This window comes from Cherax quadricarinatus, unplaced genomic scaffold, assembly GCF_038502225.1.
Source record: "Cherax quadricarinatus isolate ZL_2023a unplaced genomic scaffold, ASM3850222v1 Contig1345, whole genome shotgun sequence".
NCBI classification, from domain to species: Eukaryota; Metazoa; Arthropoda; class Malacostraca; order Decapoda; family Parastacidae; genus Cherax; species Cherax quadricarinatus.
In genome coordinates, this window is record NW_027196371.1 from 77,053 (window position 1) to 94,332 (window position 17,280).

The 17,280-nt window shown below is 40.9% G+C and overlaps 1 protein-coding gene and 1 non-coding gene across 2 annotated transcripts; both read left to right on the forward strand.

The window, feature by feature from the left end:
* Positions 1-335: 335 nt before the first annotated feature.
* On the forward strand, positions 336-2,499 carry LOC128691843 (uncharacterized). The gene has a single exon (XM_053780761.2). It carries the CDS (start codon positions 809-811, stop codon positions 2,108-2,110), a length of 1,302 nt encoding a protein of 433 aa, XP_053636736.2. The 5' UTR covers positions 336-808; the 3' UTR covers positions 2,111-2,499.
* Positions 2,500-16,440: 13,941 nt separating this feature from the next.
* Positions 16,441-16,547, forward strand: LOC128706002 (U6 spliceosomal RNA). Its single transcript, XR_008409800.1, has one exon. It is a non-coding gene; the product is annotated as a U6 spliceosomal RNA (small nuclear RNA).
* The last annotated feature ends 733 nt before the right edge of the window (positions 16,548-17,280 follow it).

Sequence of the window (17,280 nt, forward strand, 5' to 3'; positions counted from 1 at the left end):
TAAGTCAGCGTAATCCACTCATGCAAATAGTTACAACAAATCTGCAGCACTTGCGGAACTCACATATTCGAGTACCAGCGGGGCAGCAAAATACACCTCTACACTGCATGTCGTTGATAGAGGCGAACGGCTGAGTTTAAAGGACGAGAGTTGGGGATACAGGAGAACAGCAGAGGTAACTGAGCACGCACATTCGCCTTTCTTCACATAGTCAATATGGGCGAAAGTCTCAGGCAGGTGATGCAGTGCCTCGCTCAAGGTCACAGGCTGAGGCAGACTTCTCAAGAGTTACCACACACTGCAATACTCGTAGAGATTGTTACTCACTCCAAGCTTGCAGAACTTCTATCACATGTGTCTTGGAGTGAAAGACGAATTTTCAGTGTGTGGACACCTGGGTTACCAACTCACTTAGGACTGCACATTCGTCGTTATTCCTCAGGTTGGCAAAGCGATGAGTTGTGAGCATTTTGAGAGGCATGAGTAGCAGTGGACTAGCAAAATTCGCCTCTACACTCTATGTTGATAGAGGCGAAAGGCTGAGGTCAAATGAAAGGCAGAGGGGAAGCAGAGGCCTGTGAGGGCCTTTGCAAAAAGGAAAACTATTTCCAGTGTTTGACTAGGTATATCCTTAGTCACAGCTCGCACATAAGAGTTCTCACAACACTGAAGCTGTCTTCCAACAGTAGGAGTTTTAATGATGACTTATCAGTCGGGAGAAATGGGTAGGCCTGTGAATTAGTAGGTCCAGATCCCCAGCACACGTCTACTCCCCTCAACCACTCAGCCGAGACTCTCGTAACGCAGGATGTCGAAGATATTACCCGTGTTGTGCCTGTGTATCCTAGTGGTTGGGGTCCCACTAGGGGGTCCACCGGACTTACCTTGTCCTGCAGTGAAATATCCTGATGGTTCCAGGGCTATGATGGTCCTGGGCGGACGAGTCGCAGCTATAAATTGCGGGCCAGTGATGAAGGTGGTGTTGTGTGTGTCTGGAAAATGGTCATCGGCGGCTCCCTGTGCCAAAAAGGCGACCAGAGGCCAAATGGACGCACGTAGAAAGGCGGTAAGAGACACATGGAAGCAGCTAGTTCCAGGAGAGACGTGGAATCCGGTACAAGCAGCGATAGTTGCAGAGATAGGCATAGATAAAGAGATAGGAAGAAAGGCTGGACTAGCTGCAGAGAGAGACAGAGAGGCAGGAATAGTTGCAGAGAGAAGTAGGGAGGGAGGGAAAGGTACAGTGATAGGCAAAAAGCTAGTGATAGATGAAGAGATAGAAAGAGAAGCGGGGATAGATACAGAGATAGTAAAAGAGACAGGTATAGTTGCAGAGATAGAAAGAGATGCAGAGATAGTTACAGAGAGAGGAAAAGAGACAGGCATAGCTGCAGAGACAGGAAGAGAGTTGAATATGGTTATAGAAAAGGGAAGAGATGAAGGCATAATCTTAGAGAAGGGAAGAAAGACAGGGATAGTTACAGGCACAGGAAAACGAGCAGGGATAGTCGCAGAAATAGGAAGAGAGGCAGGGATAAAGGGAGAGATAAGAAAAGAAGCGGAAATAGTTGCAGATACAGGGAGCAATGCGGGGATAGACCGAGAGACAGAGAAAATTATATGGGTAAGTGCAGAAACAGGGCGACAGAAGCGCTCTCCCAACACGGGGAAATACGAGGAGTTAAGAAGGCGAGTTAAAGTCCAACGGAAACTCCGTCAGGGATTAATTTCGACCAGCATAGACGACAGTACCCCATCTGTGGTCCGCGTGCAGGCAGGAGGTGACGTCTTTCTGCTGTGTCGTGTCCAGAACCTCGGCGCCCACTCCATCACCTGGTCCAGACTCCACAACAATCAAGTCATTGCCATAGACACCTCCATCCTCGTCAACGACCCACGTTTCTCCACAAGCTTTGAAGAACAGACGGAGACCTGGTTCTTGAGAGTGACGGGTGTTAGGAGATCGGACGCTGGGTCGTATGAGTGCCAGGTCAGCACACGACCCCCGCTGAAGAAAGTGGTGAGGCTACGGGTAATTCCCCGCGGCCAGCCTCTGGAAGATGATGATTATCAAGGTAATCTAATACTGATACTGGTGAAGGGTTATTAATCCAAGAAGACAGCGGTACTGGTACTCTTCCAAGCATCAAACTTAAGTACCTGCTATTCCCCAGGTGCTATAAGACCCCAGCGGATTTACTGCTTCCCCTTGGCTAGATAACAACAATAATAATTATGTAGTCAGATATTTTGCTATAAGCCTTAGTTTTTTAGATTTAAGACCTACAAGTTAAATGGAGGAAGGCCGTTAAAACAGCTGTCTTCTCTAATCAAATCTGATTAGTAGTATACGTAATGGGTCATTAGTAAGTATATTTAGGTACAGGTACACATAAGTACGTAGTTTAACGTGTAAATTACCTAGGATAACCCAAAAAAGTCAAAGTGACTTATTTCCATTGGGGCCCTTGACTTATTTCCATTGGGGCCCTTGACTTATTTCCATTGGGGCCCTTGACTTATTTCCATTGGGGCCCTTGACTTATTTCCATTGGGGCCCTTGATTTATTTCCATTAAGGCCCGAGTCAGGAAGCCCTCGCTTTGTTTCCCAACAAATAAAATAATACGACGTGACACAAGTATAAATATCCTAGCCTTTATTTGTATTATGGAAGCCTAGAGTGTGTACGTGAGAAGCTGATCCATCATTGTAAGTTTATTCCGGTATACACAAATACACTTACATAGATTATCATACATAGCAGCATATGTGTGGAGAACCTGGGATAACCCAAGAAAGTCAAAGTGGCTTATTTCCATTGGTCTTTTATGCATTTCCATTGGGGTCCTTATTATATCACTAAGAACCTCGTCAGACGAACCAAGCATCCTCAACACCTCCCTTCAAACCCAAAAATTCAGACCAACTCACTTATTATAATCATAGTAGCACTAAACCTGTAGGGGGTCATAGAAGGTAATAAGAGTTGATCTAAGAGAAGGGTAATTTTAGGCATAAGTAGCAACGTATATTATTTATTTTTAAAACATTCATGATAATGATTTAAATTAATATTAACGTAGATCAAATATTGAATGGAAAAAGGCATATAATTTAGATATCTTATTAAACTTTCCCACGCAACACAATTTTCTTCTCAGTAAAAAATGCAACAGAATATATTCCAGTTTTCTTTGATGCTTCTTATGTAAAGAAAACTGTACTTTTTGTAGGGTAATCTTACTTAAACTGGAGAGTGTCCCTTCATTAAATACATTACATAAGTACATTACATAATTTTAAATGTTTATAGTTGTATTACTTACTAACATATGTGTTAATTACCTAGAATAGCCCATAAAGCTAAACTAAGTAAATTATTGCCATTAGAGTCCCTATATTACTTGTTTGTGTGTGATACACCATTCAAAATTAAAAATGATCATATTCATGAGTAGCGGTAAATCTGTAAGGGTCATACAGCGCCTGGGGGAATGAGAGGTGATCGTGTTTGATTAAACTTAAGAGGGTGGGCTCAAGTTTCTTGGCTCAAGAGCCCTACACCCGCATCAAGATGTACAACTACAAAACCACCTTCCTTGATTTTTATTGTTTTTTCCCCTTGATTTTTTTAAGCAAGTTCATTCTCTAACCTTGTAAAGTGTTACAGAGATCAAGGTAGTGTAACCAATTTTGGTATAAAAAAAATAGGCGAGGAAATAAAAGCAACGCGAATCAATAATGATCCTAATGTAAATAAAACTGTGACTTGACTGGTTCTTCCTAAGTTAAATCTACATAATAAGTTTATGTAGGTATAATAAACAGATGGTTATAACTAGAACCAATATTTTTAAAGGGGTGGAGGGGTAAGCCAGCGGAAGGCCTCGGTCAGATGATCAAAAGCTCCAATGGCGGGTCATTATCCAAGACCTGCATCAGGGAACACCTTTCCTGTTTCCTGACAAATACCTAACCTATTCAGGTATAGGTACACATAAATACACATACATAAATTGTCATACATAACAACATATGTCTAGGTTGCCTAGGATAACCCCCCTCCCCCTCCCCCCAAAAAAATTCAGACTTATTTCCATCATGTTTTTTTATGTGGTGATGACGCTTCCTCAACCTATACCCAGATTAAACCATACCACGGGTGGGGATAGAACTCGCGATTAGAGAGTCTCAAAACTCCAGACTGACCGCGGGTTCTATCCCACCCGTGGTATGGTTTGTTTGCAATCGTGTCATTACGATTTCGTGAGTCATATACCCAGATTACTAATGCTCTCTTCTTGCAAGAACTCTGTACAGAATAATAAGTAAGTATATTTAGGTCCAGGTCTACATAAGCACAATTATCATACATAGGTTAAATTTATATAATGTGTGGAAAATTTTTGATTTTCCGAAGCTATAGCGCCTAATAGGTGTTTAATGTGTCGATATGAGTCAAAAATGTATTTGAAAATAGAGTAGAACCAAGAGTTCCCTTTGCGCATGCGCGGATGTGTGGGGGTTTGGGGCGACTCGGGCCATGGGAGGGGTGCGGATTGTTTTGAATGTGGTGAGGAAGCTGGGAAAGCATGGAACCACGAAATTGGCATTCACGGCGGCCTAAGGATTAATATAGGCCTCATTTCATAATAAGAAGTGTCGTAACTGTTCCTGGTGGAGAGTGAGGGAACATGATTTACGGGAACACGGTAATAGAGTGGTAAACGTGTGAATAAGGGTAGGACCAGGTGACTGACGCGTCACTATGGACTGTGTCCTGGGGAAAATTACCCTTGGTTTAATCATCACTCATCGGTCTCAGATCTTAATGGAGTGGTCTCTAATGTGTATAATAATTATGAGACGTTAAATCGTCTTGTGAATGTTAATGTAATCAGTGATAATAACATTGAGTTAAGAGAATGCGGGATGTGAAATAAGTCGCCTTGCTCCGAGTGAACACGTTAGACCTTGTTGTTCCCGAGGCGAGGAAAGTGAAGCTCATTGATCCACGATTTCTAAACCGGGACAAACCGACGGATACCTCGTCCTGCCGGAATGAGAACCGTGTCGGTGTAGCAGGACATCAAAAATGAGATGGTGAATGGAAGAAATAAGGAGTATCAATCACCCACAGTTAAGTAACCCTTCTAGTTATAACAAACTTATGCTGGCCAGTTGTGTTATGTTGTAATTAGATAGGTTATGAGTGATCCAGCTACATCAAATGACCACCAGAGAACATCTGGTAAGTGTTGGGATTATGTACAAATGTTTTCCTTGATGGATGTATCCAGGTGTATCCTACCCCCCCCCTTCATTCAGCTAAACTAATATAATCTATACAGTCCACAATTAATTAGTAGCACCGTACTTGTGGGTGCTATCCAATCCATACTGGTCTCGGATAGATATGGATAAGATTGTGAGGTCGAGGGGACCACTTGCCGCGACCAGGGGTGGTTAAGTTTTCTCACATGTCTACACGGGGTGACTACGGTAAACAATATGATTGTCTCCCAATGAGATTACTGGTATGTATATAATGTTGAGGTACATACAGGTAAGCACCCTAGAAAATTTTCCATATCTGCCCGCTGGTCCTTCCGGAACCGGATGCAATCAGTGAAAAAATTAATTGAATTAATTACTTAATAATTAAGTGACTGATTGAAGGAAGTGGGTATAAGGTGCACAAGTTTAATCGATCGTGTGATGGATGATAATTAGCCCAATTAATTGCTAGCACATGTGTGGCTAGGATTTATACAAGAGTAAAGTGCAAGAATTACTCTTGTAAGGCGCCTACTTAAGTTGTATAATCAGTGATTAATAATTCTCTAACCATGACTGGATCTAATGGAGTTAATGTGGCTGACAAGTCCGTGAATTTTAGAGTAATGAAAGCATCATTACAGGCTATTAAAAGCCATGTGACGAAGGCATTTGATTTAGTGAATCAAAGAACCATGAACCCTAATGAATTAAAGTTATATTTAGATGATTTAGAGAGTAGATTTGATTGGTACAAATTGTGGTTTAAAGACTGTGAAAGAGATCTGCTAGAGAATTGTGCAGATGGAATGGAAATGAATGTTTTAATTAATCAACATTACGAATTGGAAGAAAAACTGTCTTGTAAAAGTAAGGCTTTGAATAAATTAAAGGGTGTAAGCCAGGCAGTTGATCAACCTATTAATGCAAAGGGTGGGTTTGCCAAAACCTCCAGAGTACGGTCTGGAGGAAATCAGACTAGGTCGGCAGGAATTAATTGTTCAATTGCAGACCAGTCAGCCAAACAGTTCTAAGGATATAACACATAATGACTCTGCAGTATCTGTCAAGTCTCAAAAGGAAAAATAATCCCAGTGGTAATAATCATAGTTAAGAGTTAAATAGGCACATATCAAGTCAGGAATCAGTAATAGTGGTTCCTCACATCAAGGTAAGAGGAATAAGTACCTCAGTAAGTGTAACCCAGTTAATAAGAGGTCAGGCAAGGAAAAGAGAGACTGCCTCTTCTGCCAGGGTACTCATTTCACTAAAAATTGTAATGCCTATAATTCATGGGATATTAAAGTGGAAAGAATGAAAGAACTTGACAGATTTATCAGATGTCTAGACAATCATAATGTAAAGGATTGTCATACCAAATTGAACAGTTGCTATCAATGCAACAAGGGAAGGCTCCATACAGTTATGTGCAGGGTTGTATGTGATTCTTATAATAATGGTGACAATAATGATAATGTTAATAACCCTGACACTACAGTGACTGATGTAAAGGTTGCAGCTAATGGCAATAATGATGGCCTAGCTGAGGTAGCCTTGCCGGCGTTGGATGTAATAATTCAGGATAAAGGGCATAAATCCAAAAGCATGCGGCGTCACTCTCCTCAACACTGGTACGGGCCATGTAAATTATGGCAGACTACCGCCTAGTAATAATGACTAGAAGTAGTGAATACAGTCACGGTGTCTTGCTCATAAAAGGTCAACCCAGTACAAGTATTCTTCTATCGAGAATGATGTTGAACCAGTCTAATTTGTGGTGTCAGCATAGTTGCTGATCCCTGTATTCCCAGTATTATATAGCATAGCATATTAGTATCATCCCTGTGCTTTAGACACGAGATCCCTCGTAAGCCTTTGGCTTTGTGTGACGTCATAGGCATACACATGGGCAGTGATCCCTTTGTCCCGCTCTCACTCGGCGGCAGACCTACAAGACGTGAACAGGCTTGGCACCGGGCTCCATCTCTCATCTCAGTCTGACAATATATCTACCATCCTACAAGTGTGTCTACTTTCAACCTGTGATATCTCCATTCAAGAACCCTTACGATAAATGGTGCCAGCGGTGAGCCTGTAATTCTGACGATTACAGCGATTTCTGGAGATAAAGTTGTCGACCAGCAAGACGGCCATTTCGTGTGACCAGTAGGCCTACCGACTACCGAGATTCACCCAGCCAGCTACCTCAAGCCAGCTACTCTACCAGCTTCTACATTATTCACTGGTCAGTCTCTTTGTATTAGTGTTTCCTGCTTTTTTGCATTACTCCCGAGGGGTTGACCCGAGTTTGCAAAATAAGCCAGCTTCCAGTCTGTGGTGGGGGAGTCAGAACACCCGAGTCCAGTCCAGCCTAGCCTACTCCATCCAATTATTTTGCCTGCCAAGCCAGCTTCCACCCCTGCTGTGCTCATCGTGTGAAGTTATCAAGCTATTCTGTGTGAAGGGTTAAGATAAGCCAGCTAGCAACTAACCCAGGTGTCTTACCCCAGTACTCAAGCAAGCCACATGAGTAGCCTTCATCGCTTGTGATTCAAGTTCCAAGCATTCTGAGTGCTCCTTGTCATCCTTGTGGTGTTGTAGTATTTCGTGGGTTTCTTCTAAGCCAGCCGGCTTAGAATTATCTTCGCGGCAGTGTGGGTTTTCTCAGTGAGGCTTACGACGTTCAACCCATAAGCCCAGCCACTCACGATCACGTGTGTCGCACCATTGCCGGTCTCAGACGCCTCGCTCAGCCTTTACCCACAAACCCAACTACAGTCGGCCATTACAACTCACCTACCTCATCAGTGTTTTGGTGCTCTGCTAAGGGTTGTAGCACCATATTTTAAGGACCACATAGGGGGTCAAGAGCTAGAGAGTGGCGCGCCATCTTTAAAAGCCTCCTGTGTGTTGTCTCTCGCCGATTTAAGCGCAATTCTACGATCATCTGTGCAGAGGACAGCAGCAAGACGATATAAACAATCCATCAATCTCATTTTTTCAAGTGTTACAGCTATAATATTTTTTTTTTTAGAGACATTTGCGAGTGTTGAGACATTTCTTTTGTGTTCCCAGTGAATTTTTCTCTTAGTGACATTCAGTGACTCTTGATCAGACTCAGTGTTTATCATGTACTGATTGCATAAATTTCTTTTAATCTCCTTAATTCAGTGTTAATTTTCGTGCATTATTTTATATCTGTTGTGTTGTGTATCTTTTTATACACTTGAAGTAAGTACTTAGTGTTTCCTTTGTTGTGTGTGCAACATATGAGCAGTATAGAACTTGTGTTTAAACTTCAGAATTCCAGTGAATTAACTCAGTAAATTTTTCACCTCATATTCTGCATCACAACTCAGTGTTGTCTGTTATTTTTTTTTTCTTCCTAGCAATTGTGTATTTTTGTTTGTTCCCTGTGTGTTGAACATTCTTGTGTTCATATTTTTCCATTCAGCCAGTGTTTAATTTGTCTTATTTCCACAGACAATAGTGCCATTTTTAAAGCTCCAGCAAGAAATCTGTTTACAAAATTTTTTTTTAAAAACATCAAGTTTCATTGCAAGAAAATTCTAGTACTGAGTTTATGTTGATGTTTTGTGCTCTGCATCACTGTAAGTGTTGTATTTCTTTTTGTTGTGTGTTTTAGCACCTATTATTTTTCATATTTTATTGAACAAATTCACTCTTAGTGCAATTTTTAAGTTCTCCTTTTAAAGTAAATTGTTCTTTTGCTTGTTGTTTAAGTGCAGTTAAGAGTTAAAGTGTTCATTCCTTGATATATTTCTTTTCTTGTGTGTTATAATTTTAATTATTGCACACAGACTCATTTTGCAATAATTCTTGTGCAAATATTGTGTTGCTATTAAAGTTTTTCTTGCAGAAAATTTTATGCAGTGTTGTGCAATACAGTTTCTTACAGTGCAGTTTCTTATGCTCTGTTCTGTCCATAGTATTTTATTCTGTCTGTCATTTTATTTTTTTTTTAATTTCAGTGAATTGTGTGTTTGTTTTAATTTTTGCTCAAGTTTATTGAGTCCATTTTATTATTTTATTGTGTATTTTCCTTGTTGCATTGAAAGTAAAGACAACTCACTGTGCCATTTATTCAATTTAAAGTAAAAGTTGAGCATATTAGATTTGAGCAAAGTACAAGTTCTCTTGATTTTCAGTGTTTGTTAAGTTGCATATTATTCTTGTGTGAGTTCTTTGCTTACTGTGTAACTTGTAAATTTTTAATTACTTATGCAGAATAGTTAAGCATTTTTTTCCATTTAAGCTTATTGTGTCATTCTCTCCATTTTTCTTGACTTATGCCCTTCAGTATTTTCACTGAGAAGATGTCCCAGTCACTTTTGAACGTTCACTTAGTGTATCATTCCAGTCAAAGTCAATATGAATCAGTCCACAGTACCAACATTCCCTTACTGACTGAAAGACAATATCTAGCCCTTGAGCAATGTGTTTGTTCTCACAGCTTGTATCTGAGATTTGTTAAAGTGCTGCTAAATGTGAAGTTCAGATTAAGTTCCTATAGATCCACGAATTACTTATTAACGTAGCCGAGCGGTCAGGCACTAGTAATTCTGTCACTCCCATTAGTGTTCCACCTATACCTTCAGACTTGCAGGATAGTGTTCCGTTGCCTCAAGTGTCCGAGGACACTCAGACTGCCTTGAGTGCACAGCCTATCCCTGCAATGACTGCTAGTTCGAGTAGTAGTTTCTCCACAGGGGATGCCTTGTCAGAAAACGATTACTTGGAACTAGTAATGCCATCTCTTGTTGATGTCACATGCCGTTTGCAGAAAGACGTCTCTGTTGCGGCTAGTGCTCTCACTAGAGTGTCTGTTGTTGTTCCTAATGTTCCAGATGGTGATACCGTCCTAGTTGACAGTGATTCCTGCAAGGTCAAAGGTTTATTTGTTGAACCTTCCTTACACATTGTAAGAGACAGTAAGATCCATTTACTCCTTGCTAACACTTTGGGTCACAGTGTTCGTCTCAGAGCAAATACCAACCTCGTTGACCTAGTTCACTATCCTTACCCTGTTCAAGTACAGGATGACGTGTCACCTGACCAGTGGGTCGGTGCTATTTCTACCGGGGAGACCTCATCCACTTCTCCGGATCAATCTGTTTCACCAGTTGAGGAGAAAGACTTAGCTCCTACTGACTTCCCAGACGAAGTCAAGCGTTTGTTGACTCTGTTGAACAAACGTCGTAAAGCTATTGCCTTACCAGGTGAGAAGATGGGTATAACGAACTTATTGTCCCATCGTATTCCACTTGAACCTGGTACTAGACCTATTTACATACCTGCGTACAGAATGCCTCATTCACAAGTTGCTGTCGCAGAGGAACTGATCAATCAAATGCTCAATGATGGAGTTATTGCACATAGCAATTCACCCTGGAATGCGCCCTTGATCCTAGTGCCTAAGAAGGATGGCACTTGGCGCCCGGTGATTGACTTTAGGAAGTTAAACGCGAAAACCATTCCAGATCGTTTCCCACTTCCTGTACTAGGTGACCTTTTACGCAATATCGGAGATAACAAAGTCTTCTCGACCCTAGACTTGTTACAAGGGTTTTGGCAAGTCCCTCTTCACGAGGACAGCCAAGAGTTAACAGCTTTCTCCACTCCCACAGGTCATTATCATTTCCTCCGTATGGCGTTTGGATTACGATCGTCTCCTATCACGTTCTCTAGACTCATGACCAATATCTTTAGAGGTCTGATAGGTAAAGCACTTATGGTGTACTTAGACGACGTAATCGTCATGTCCGAAGACGTGGACACACATCTGAAAAGACTTGATACAGTACTTGGAAAGCTTGAAGAAGCAAATTTAAAGATCAAACTGTCTAAATGCCAATTTTTCAGATCAGAAATTAAGTTTCTTGGTCACGTAGTCACTCCTAGAGGGGTTACGACTGACCAAAGTAAAGTAACAGCAGTACTAAATTTTCCAACTCCCAAAACCGCTGATGCCGTAAGATCCTTTGTGGGCTTAGCAGGTTTTTATAGATCTTTCATTGCTAATTTTTCTTCCATAGCTGCTCCTCTAACTGAGTTGCTTAAGAAAGATGCTCCTTTTAGTTGGACCTTCCGTCAAGAAACAGCATTCCAAACTCTAAAAGAAAAGCTAACATCTGCTCCCATTTTGAAATTCCCAGATTTTTCTAAGCCCTTCTATCTGACAACTGATGCTAGTTCCATTGGCATAGGTGCCGTACTAGCTCAGAAGACTGATAGCAAGTACAACGCAGTTGCATTTGCTAGCCGAGTCCTTACGAAGGCTGAACGTAATTATACAGTAACGGAGCAAGAAGCTTTAGCAATAGTGTGGTCTTTAAAGCACTTCCGAGACATCATTTACCAGTACCCTGTTCATGTCTTGACAGATCATGCGCCACTGATACCTTTATTCCAGAACAAACAGCCTACTGGAAGGTTAGCCAGATGGTCCTTGACTATCCAAGAGTTCAATCCCACTTTTGAACATTTACCTGGCAAGTCAAATGTAGTCGCAGATGCTTTATCGCGACACGTTAGTGTAGTTACTGCAGATCCTCCATTTACTGTCGAGGATGTCAAAACTGCACAAAGAATAGATCCCATGTGGTCTGGTGTGATTCGATTCCTTCTCCAGGAAGATCTCATTCTTGCTGTAAAGCCACCAGCACCCATTAGTGACTTTGTAATGAGTCAGGAATTACTGTATCGAACAGCCGAGTTGGGTACTCCAAGCAGAAGAGTTTACCAGTTAGTAATTCCACAGTCACTAGTGAACGTAGCTCTACAGCTAGTTCATGATGCACCAGGTGTTGCACACCCTGGTATGGATCGTTCTGTGAAACAAGCCAGAATGAAATACTTTTGGCCACGTATGGCAACTGACATTTCCGAGTATGTTAAGAAATGTAGTGTCTGTATGCAGCATAAAGGAAATGTCAATGGTCCTAACCCAATCCAAGTGTACCCAACCACTAGCGAACCGTGGGAAAGAGTTGCCCTTGATTTGTTAACTAATTTTAAATGTTCCCTCCAAGGCAACAAACATCTGTGTGTTATGGTAGACCATTTCACCAGATATTGTGAGCTAGTTCCTATTGCAGATAAGACTGCAGAGACAGTAGCTAAAGCGTTTAAAGAACGCATTATCTGCAGGCATACCACCCCAAAGTCCTTAGTAACAGATAATGGAGGTGAATTCTGTAATGAGATTCTTGAAAATTTGTGTACTTTATACAAGATCTCTAAATCCACCATTGTTCCTCATCATCCTGCCAGCAATGGGTTAGCCGAAAGAACAAATAAGAAAGTACTTGATGTTCTGAGAGCCACTATCAACCCCAATAGTGAAACTTGGGATGAAGTTATACCAGATGTCCAGTGTGCCATAAATTCTGCTTACAATGCTTCCATAGGTGATACTCCACATTATGCATTGTATGGTGTAGACAAGCGTTTACCCTATGAGTTGTTATATTCTACTCCGAAACCTAATTACAACCCTGATGATTTCGTAGCAACTCGTACCAGCTTAGCTCAAAGTGTTTTTAGAAGAATCCGTGAAACACTTCATAAATCAACAGCAGAATTTACAAGAGTCGCAAACACTCGAGCAAAGCCATCTAAAATCAAAGTAGGTTCGAGAGTTATGCTGATTAACTTTAACAAAACGTCTGCAATGCCAAAGCTTGATCAAAAGTTTGTCGGACCTTATCGAGTAGTTGAACATATCACTGGAAATAAGTATAAGGTTAGAGAAATTAGTACTGGCAAATACAAAGAATCGCATTTAGATCATATGAAATTAGTATGCGATGTTGAGGATATTGATACCCAGACTAATGAGACAGACTCTGACAATCCTCCTGATCCTGTACTCTCTACCTCAGATACTCAGTCAGATACTCAACCTGAATGTCGTTACTCCTTGCGTACTCGACAAGTAATGAGAAACCCGCAAGTATCTTTTGTAGATATTCCTTCAGATCTCTCTCAGTCAAGGCATGTGTTAGCCATTGCAGAGGAATTCGACCCTCCCAGAGATGATAACCATTCTGCATACGTAAACCTTACCCTCGCAGAATTGGGTTTAAATGTACATAGTCTGTATAATTAGATGTCCGAGATGAATGAATTTGTCAATTGTGTGTTTTATTATTAGCTGATCAGTTTGTCAGAAATTTACGTGTTCACGTTCCCTCCGTATTCTGAGAATTAACAGTCTAGATTTGCGTGCACCGAATCTGCCTTTCTGTTAAACACTTCTTGTATATAATTATTCTTCCTCAGAATCCGTAGAGTGCATGAATACAGATCGATCGATCAATTCCATCCATATTGTATAATGATTTGTTCTTATAGTTTGTAATGATTACGTTAACACCCATTACGTCAAAATCATGTTGTACCATCCATTAGTTCTAAGTTATATATGCATTTGTTATTGTATAGAATCAGCCCAGATCCGCCTGCCTGTTCAGCCTATAGTATAGTAGTGTATGTCGGGACGACATACGTAACATGACCGAGCTGTCAGCATAGTTGCTGATCCCTGTATTCCCAGTATTATATAGCATAGCATATTAGTATCATCCCTGTGCTTTAGACACGAGATCCCTCGTAGGCCTTTGGCTTTGTGTGACGTCATAGGCATACACATGGGCAGTGATCCCTTTGTCCCGCTCTCACTCGGCGGCAGACCTACAAGACGTGAACAGGCTTGGCACCGGGCTCCATCTCTCATCTCAGTCTGACAATATATCTACCATCCTACAAGTGTGTCTACTTTCAACCTGTGATATCTCCATTCAAGAACCCTTACGATAGTGGGAGCTGGACAGCATAGGGATTAATATAAATGAGTTAAGTCAAAATGATTCCTTTACTCAGGAACAATACCTGAAGGATGTTAAATGTGAATCTGGACATTACTGGGTGCGACTTCCGTGGAAGCTCGACCGTCCAGAATTACCAATAAATATGGATGGCCATGGAGTTGGTGCCTATATGCAGTAATGTGCTGGGGCTGAGTTGGGATACTGAGAGAGACTTGTTAATGTTAAAGTCTCATAATTCCAGTATGCCCAATAAATTAATCCAGGGAGCATAGGCTTATGCCCCTGAGAGAATGGAACACTAATTAGTCCATTTTGAGGGTTCAATAAATATGGATGGCCATGGAGTTGGTGCCTATATGCAGTAATGTGCTGGGGCTGAGTTGGGATACTGAGAGAGACTTGTTATTGTTAAAGTCTCATAATTCCAGTATGCCCAATAAATTAATCCAGGGAGCATAGGCTTATGCCCCTGAGAGAATGGAACACTAATTAGTCCATTTTGAGGGTTCAATAAATATGGATGGCCATGGAGTTGGTGCCTATATGCAGTAATGTGCTGGGGCTGACTTGGGATACTGAGAGAGACTTGTTATTGTTAAAGTCTCATAATTCCAGTATGCCCCACAAATTAACCCAGAGAGCATAGACTTAGTGTCATACCTTACAATAAGAGGGAAATTGTTAATACCAGAAGCATGGAGGCTTGAGTGTACTTTGGATGGAGTCCTACCTGAGGAGTTAACAGGTGGAAAGAATTAATGGGTGATTATGTAAATATCAATGCAAGAGTTCCCAAGCCAGGTGGCCAGTGAAGACGGGAAAATTGTACTCCACATTATGTAAGTCGTCTAGCAACGACCTCCGCCCGGCCGCAGTGTGGAAAATTTTTGATTTTCCGAAGCTATAGCGCCTAATAGGTGTTTAATGTGTTGATATGAGTCAAAAATGTATTTGAAAATAGAGTAGAACCAAGAGTTCCCTTTGCGCATGTGCGGATGTGTGGGGGTTTGGGGCGACTCGGGCCATGGGAGGGGCGCGGATTGTTTTGAATGTGGTGAGGAAGCTGGGAAAGCATGGAACCACGAAATTGGCATTCACGGCTGCCTAAGGATTAATATAGGCCTCATTTCATAATAAGAAGTGTCGTAACTGTTCCTGGTGGAGAGTGAGGGAACGTGATTTACGGGACCACGGTAATAGAGTGGTAAAACGTGTGAATAGGGGTAGGACCAGGTGACTGACGCGTCACTATGGACTGTGTCCTGGGGAAAATTACCCTTGGTTTAATCATCACTCATCGGTCTCAGATCTTAATGGAGTGGTCTCTAATGTGTATAATAATTATGAGACGTTAAATCGTCTTGTGAATGTTAATGTAATCAGTGATAATAACATTGAGTTAAGAGAATGCGGGATGTGAAATAAGTCGCCTTGCTCCGAGTGAACACGTTAGACCTTGTTGTTCCCGAGGCGAGGAAAGTGAAGCTCATTGATCCATGATTTCTAAACCGGGACAAACCGACGGATACCTCGTCCTGCCGGAATGAGAACCGTGTCGGTGTAGCAGGACATCGAAAATGAGATGGTGAATGGAAGAAATAAGGAGTATCAATCACCCACAGTTAAGTAACCCTTCTAGTTATAACAAACTTATGCTGGCCAGTTGTGTTATGTTGTAATTAGATAGGTTATGAGTGATCCAGCTACATCAAATGACCACCAGAGAACATCTGGTAAGTGTTGGGATTATGTACAAATGTTTTCCTTGATGGATGTATCCAGGTGTATCCTACCCCCCCCCCTTCATTCAGCTAAACTAATATAATCTATACAGTCCACAATTAATTAGTAGCACCGTACTTGTGGGTGCTATCCAATCCATACTGGTCTCGGATAGATATGGATAAGATTGTGAGGTCGAGGGGACCACTTGCCGCCACCAGGGGTGGTTCAGTTTTCTCACATGTCTACACGGGGTGACTACGGTAAACAATATGATTGTCTCCCAATGAGATTACTGGTATGTATATAATGTTGAGGTACATACAGGTAAGCACCCTAGAAAATTTTCCATATAATGTACTTTTAATAAACCCATAACATCTGCCTAACTTTTTTGGGTTATCCCAGGATCTCTACACATATATTGCTATGTATGATAATCTATGTAACTGTATTTGTGTATACCTGAATAAACTTATTGTTATTTATAAACTTATTCAAAACCACTTTAAAAGATATAGACATATTGTCTCTCCAAAACCTAACAAGACAGGTATCACCTCACGGGTAATATTCCACACATCAGTGTACTTGCTTCGGCAGTACATATACTAAAATTGGAACGATACAGAGAAGATTAGCATGGCCCCTGCGCAAGGATGACACGCAAAATCGTGAAGCGTTCCACATTTTTCACCGTAAACATTCCATTGACCATATTGTGTTAGTAACGTGATATAGATGTGTGCAGATAGGTGGTTAAAATAATTATTGGTGGAGGAATGTGTGCGCGCATCTGGGTGGACAGGTCTGTTATCACCACCATGTCTGGGTTCGAGTCTCGGGAAGGGAAGACTTCAAATTTTTTTATTTTTCTTTTAATATAGAAAGATATAGACAGCCAATGAAACCAATACTTTTTACAAAATAATATTTTAACAATAGGATAATAGATTTTTAGTTTTTACCATAAGATGGACAGAGGCAACAGAGTTAACAGAATTACTGTAACTTGGCCTATGTTAAAGTACACTTCATTTTCTACATAAAACCAAATTATGTATCATTATGTATCACCCAAAACCAAATAAATACTGAATAACTGAACCTTATAAATTGTATATCTTAAATGTTTCTCACAATTATATCACATAAATGTTAAACCTATAACCCAATCTAACTTTATTATTTTTTAAATACACTACCTAACAGAATACTCCATTCTACTGAATTTACAACAATGCATGCAACCATATGACCTGTCTTTGTAATACTCACTTGTGCTTTATAGTAATCAGTTTACATTAATGTTTTTCACTGATTTCATCATTGCTTAGTTAATCTTAAGTTAATTTTAAGCCAGCCCGTAATGCTATGCATAGTATAAGTGGCTTTGGCATGCTGCTCTTATCTGTATTTTTTTTTGT

Coding starts and splice junctions, on each gene's coding strand:
- LOC128691843 (XM_053780761.2), top strand. CDS start 809: ATGTCGAAGATATTACCCGTGTTGTGCCTGTGTATCCTAGTGGTTGGG.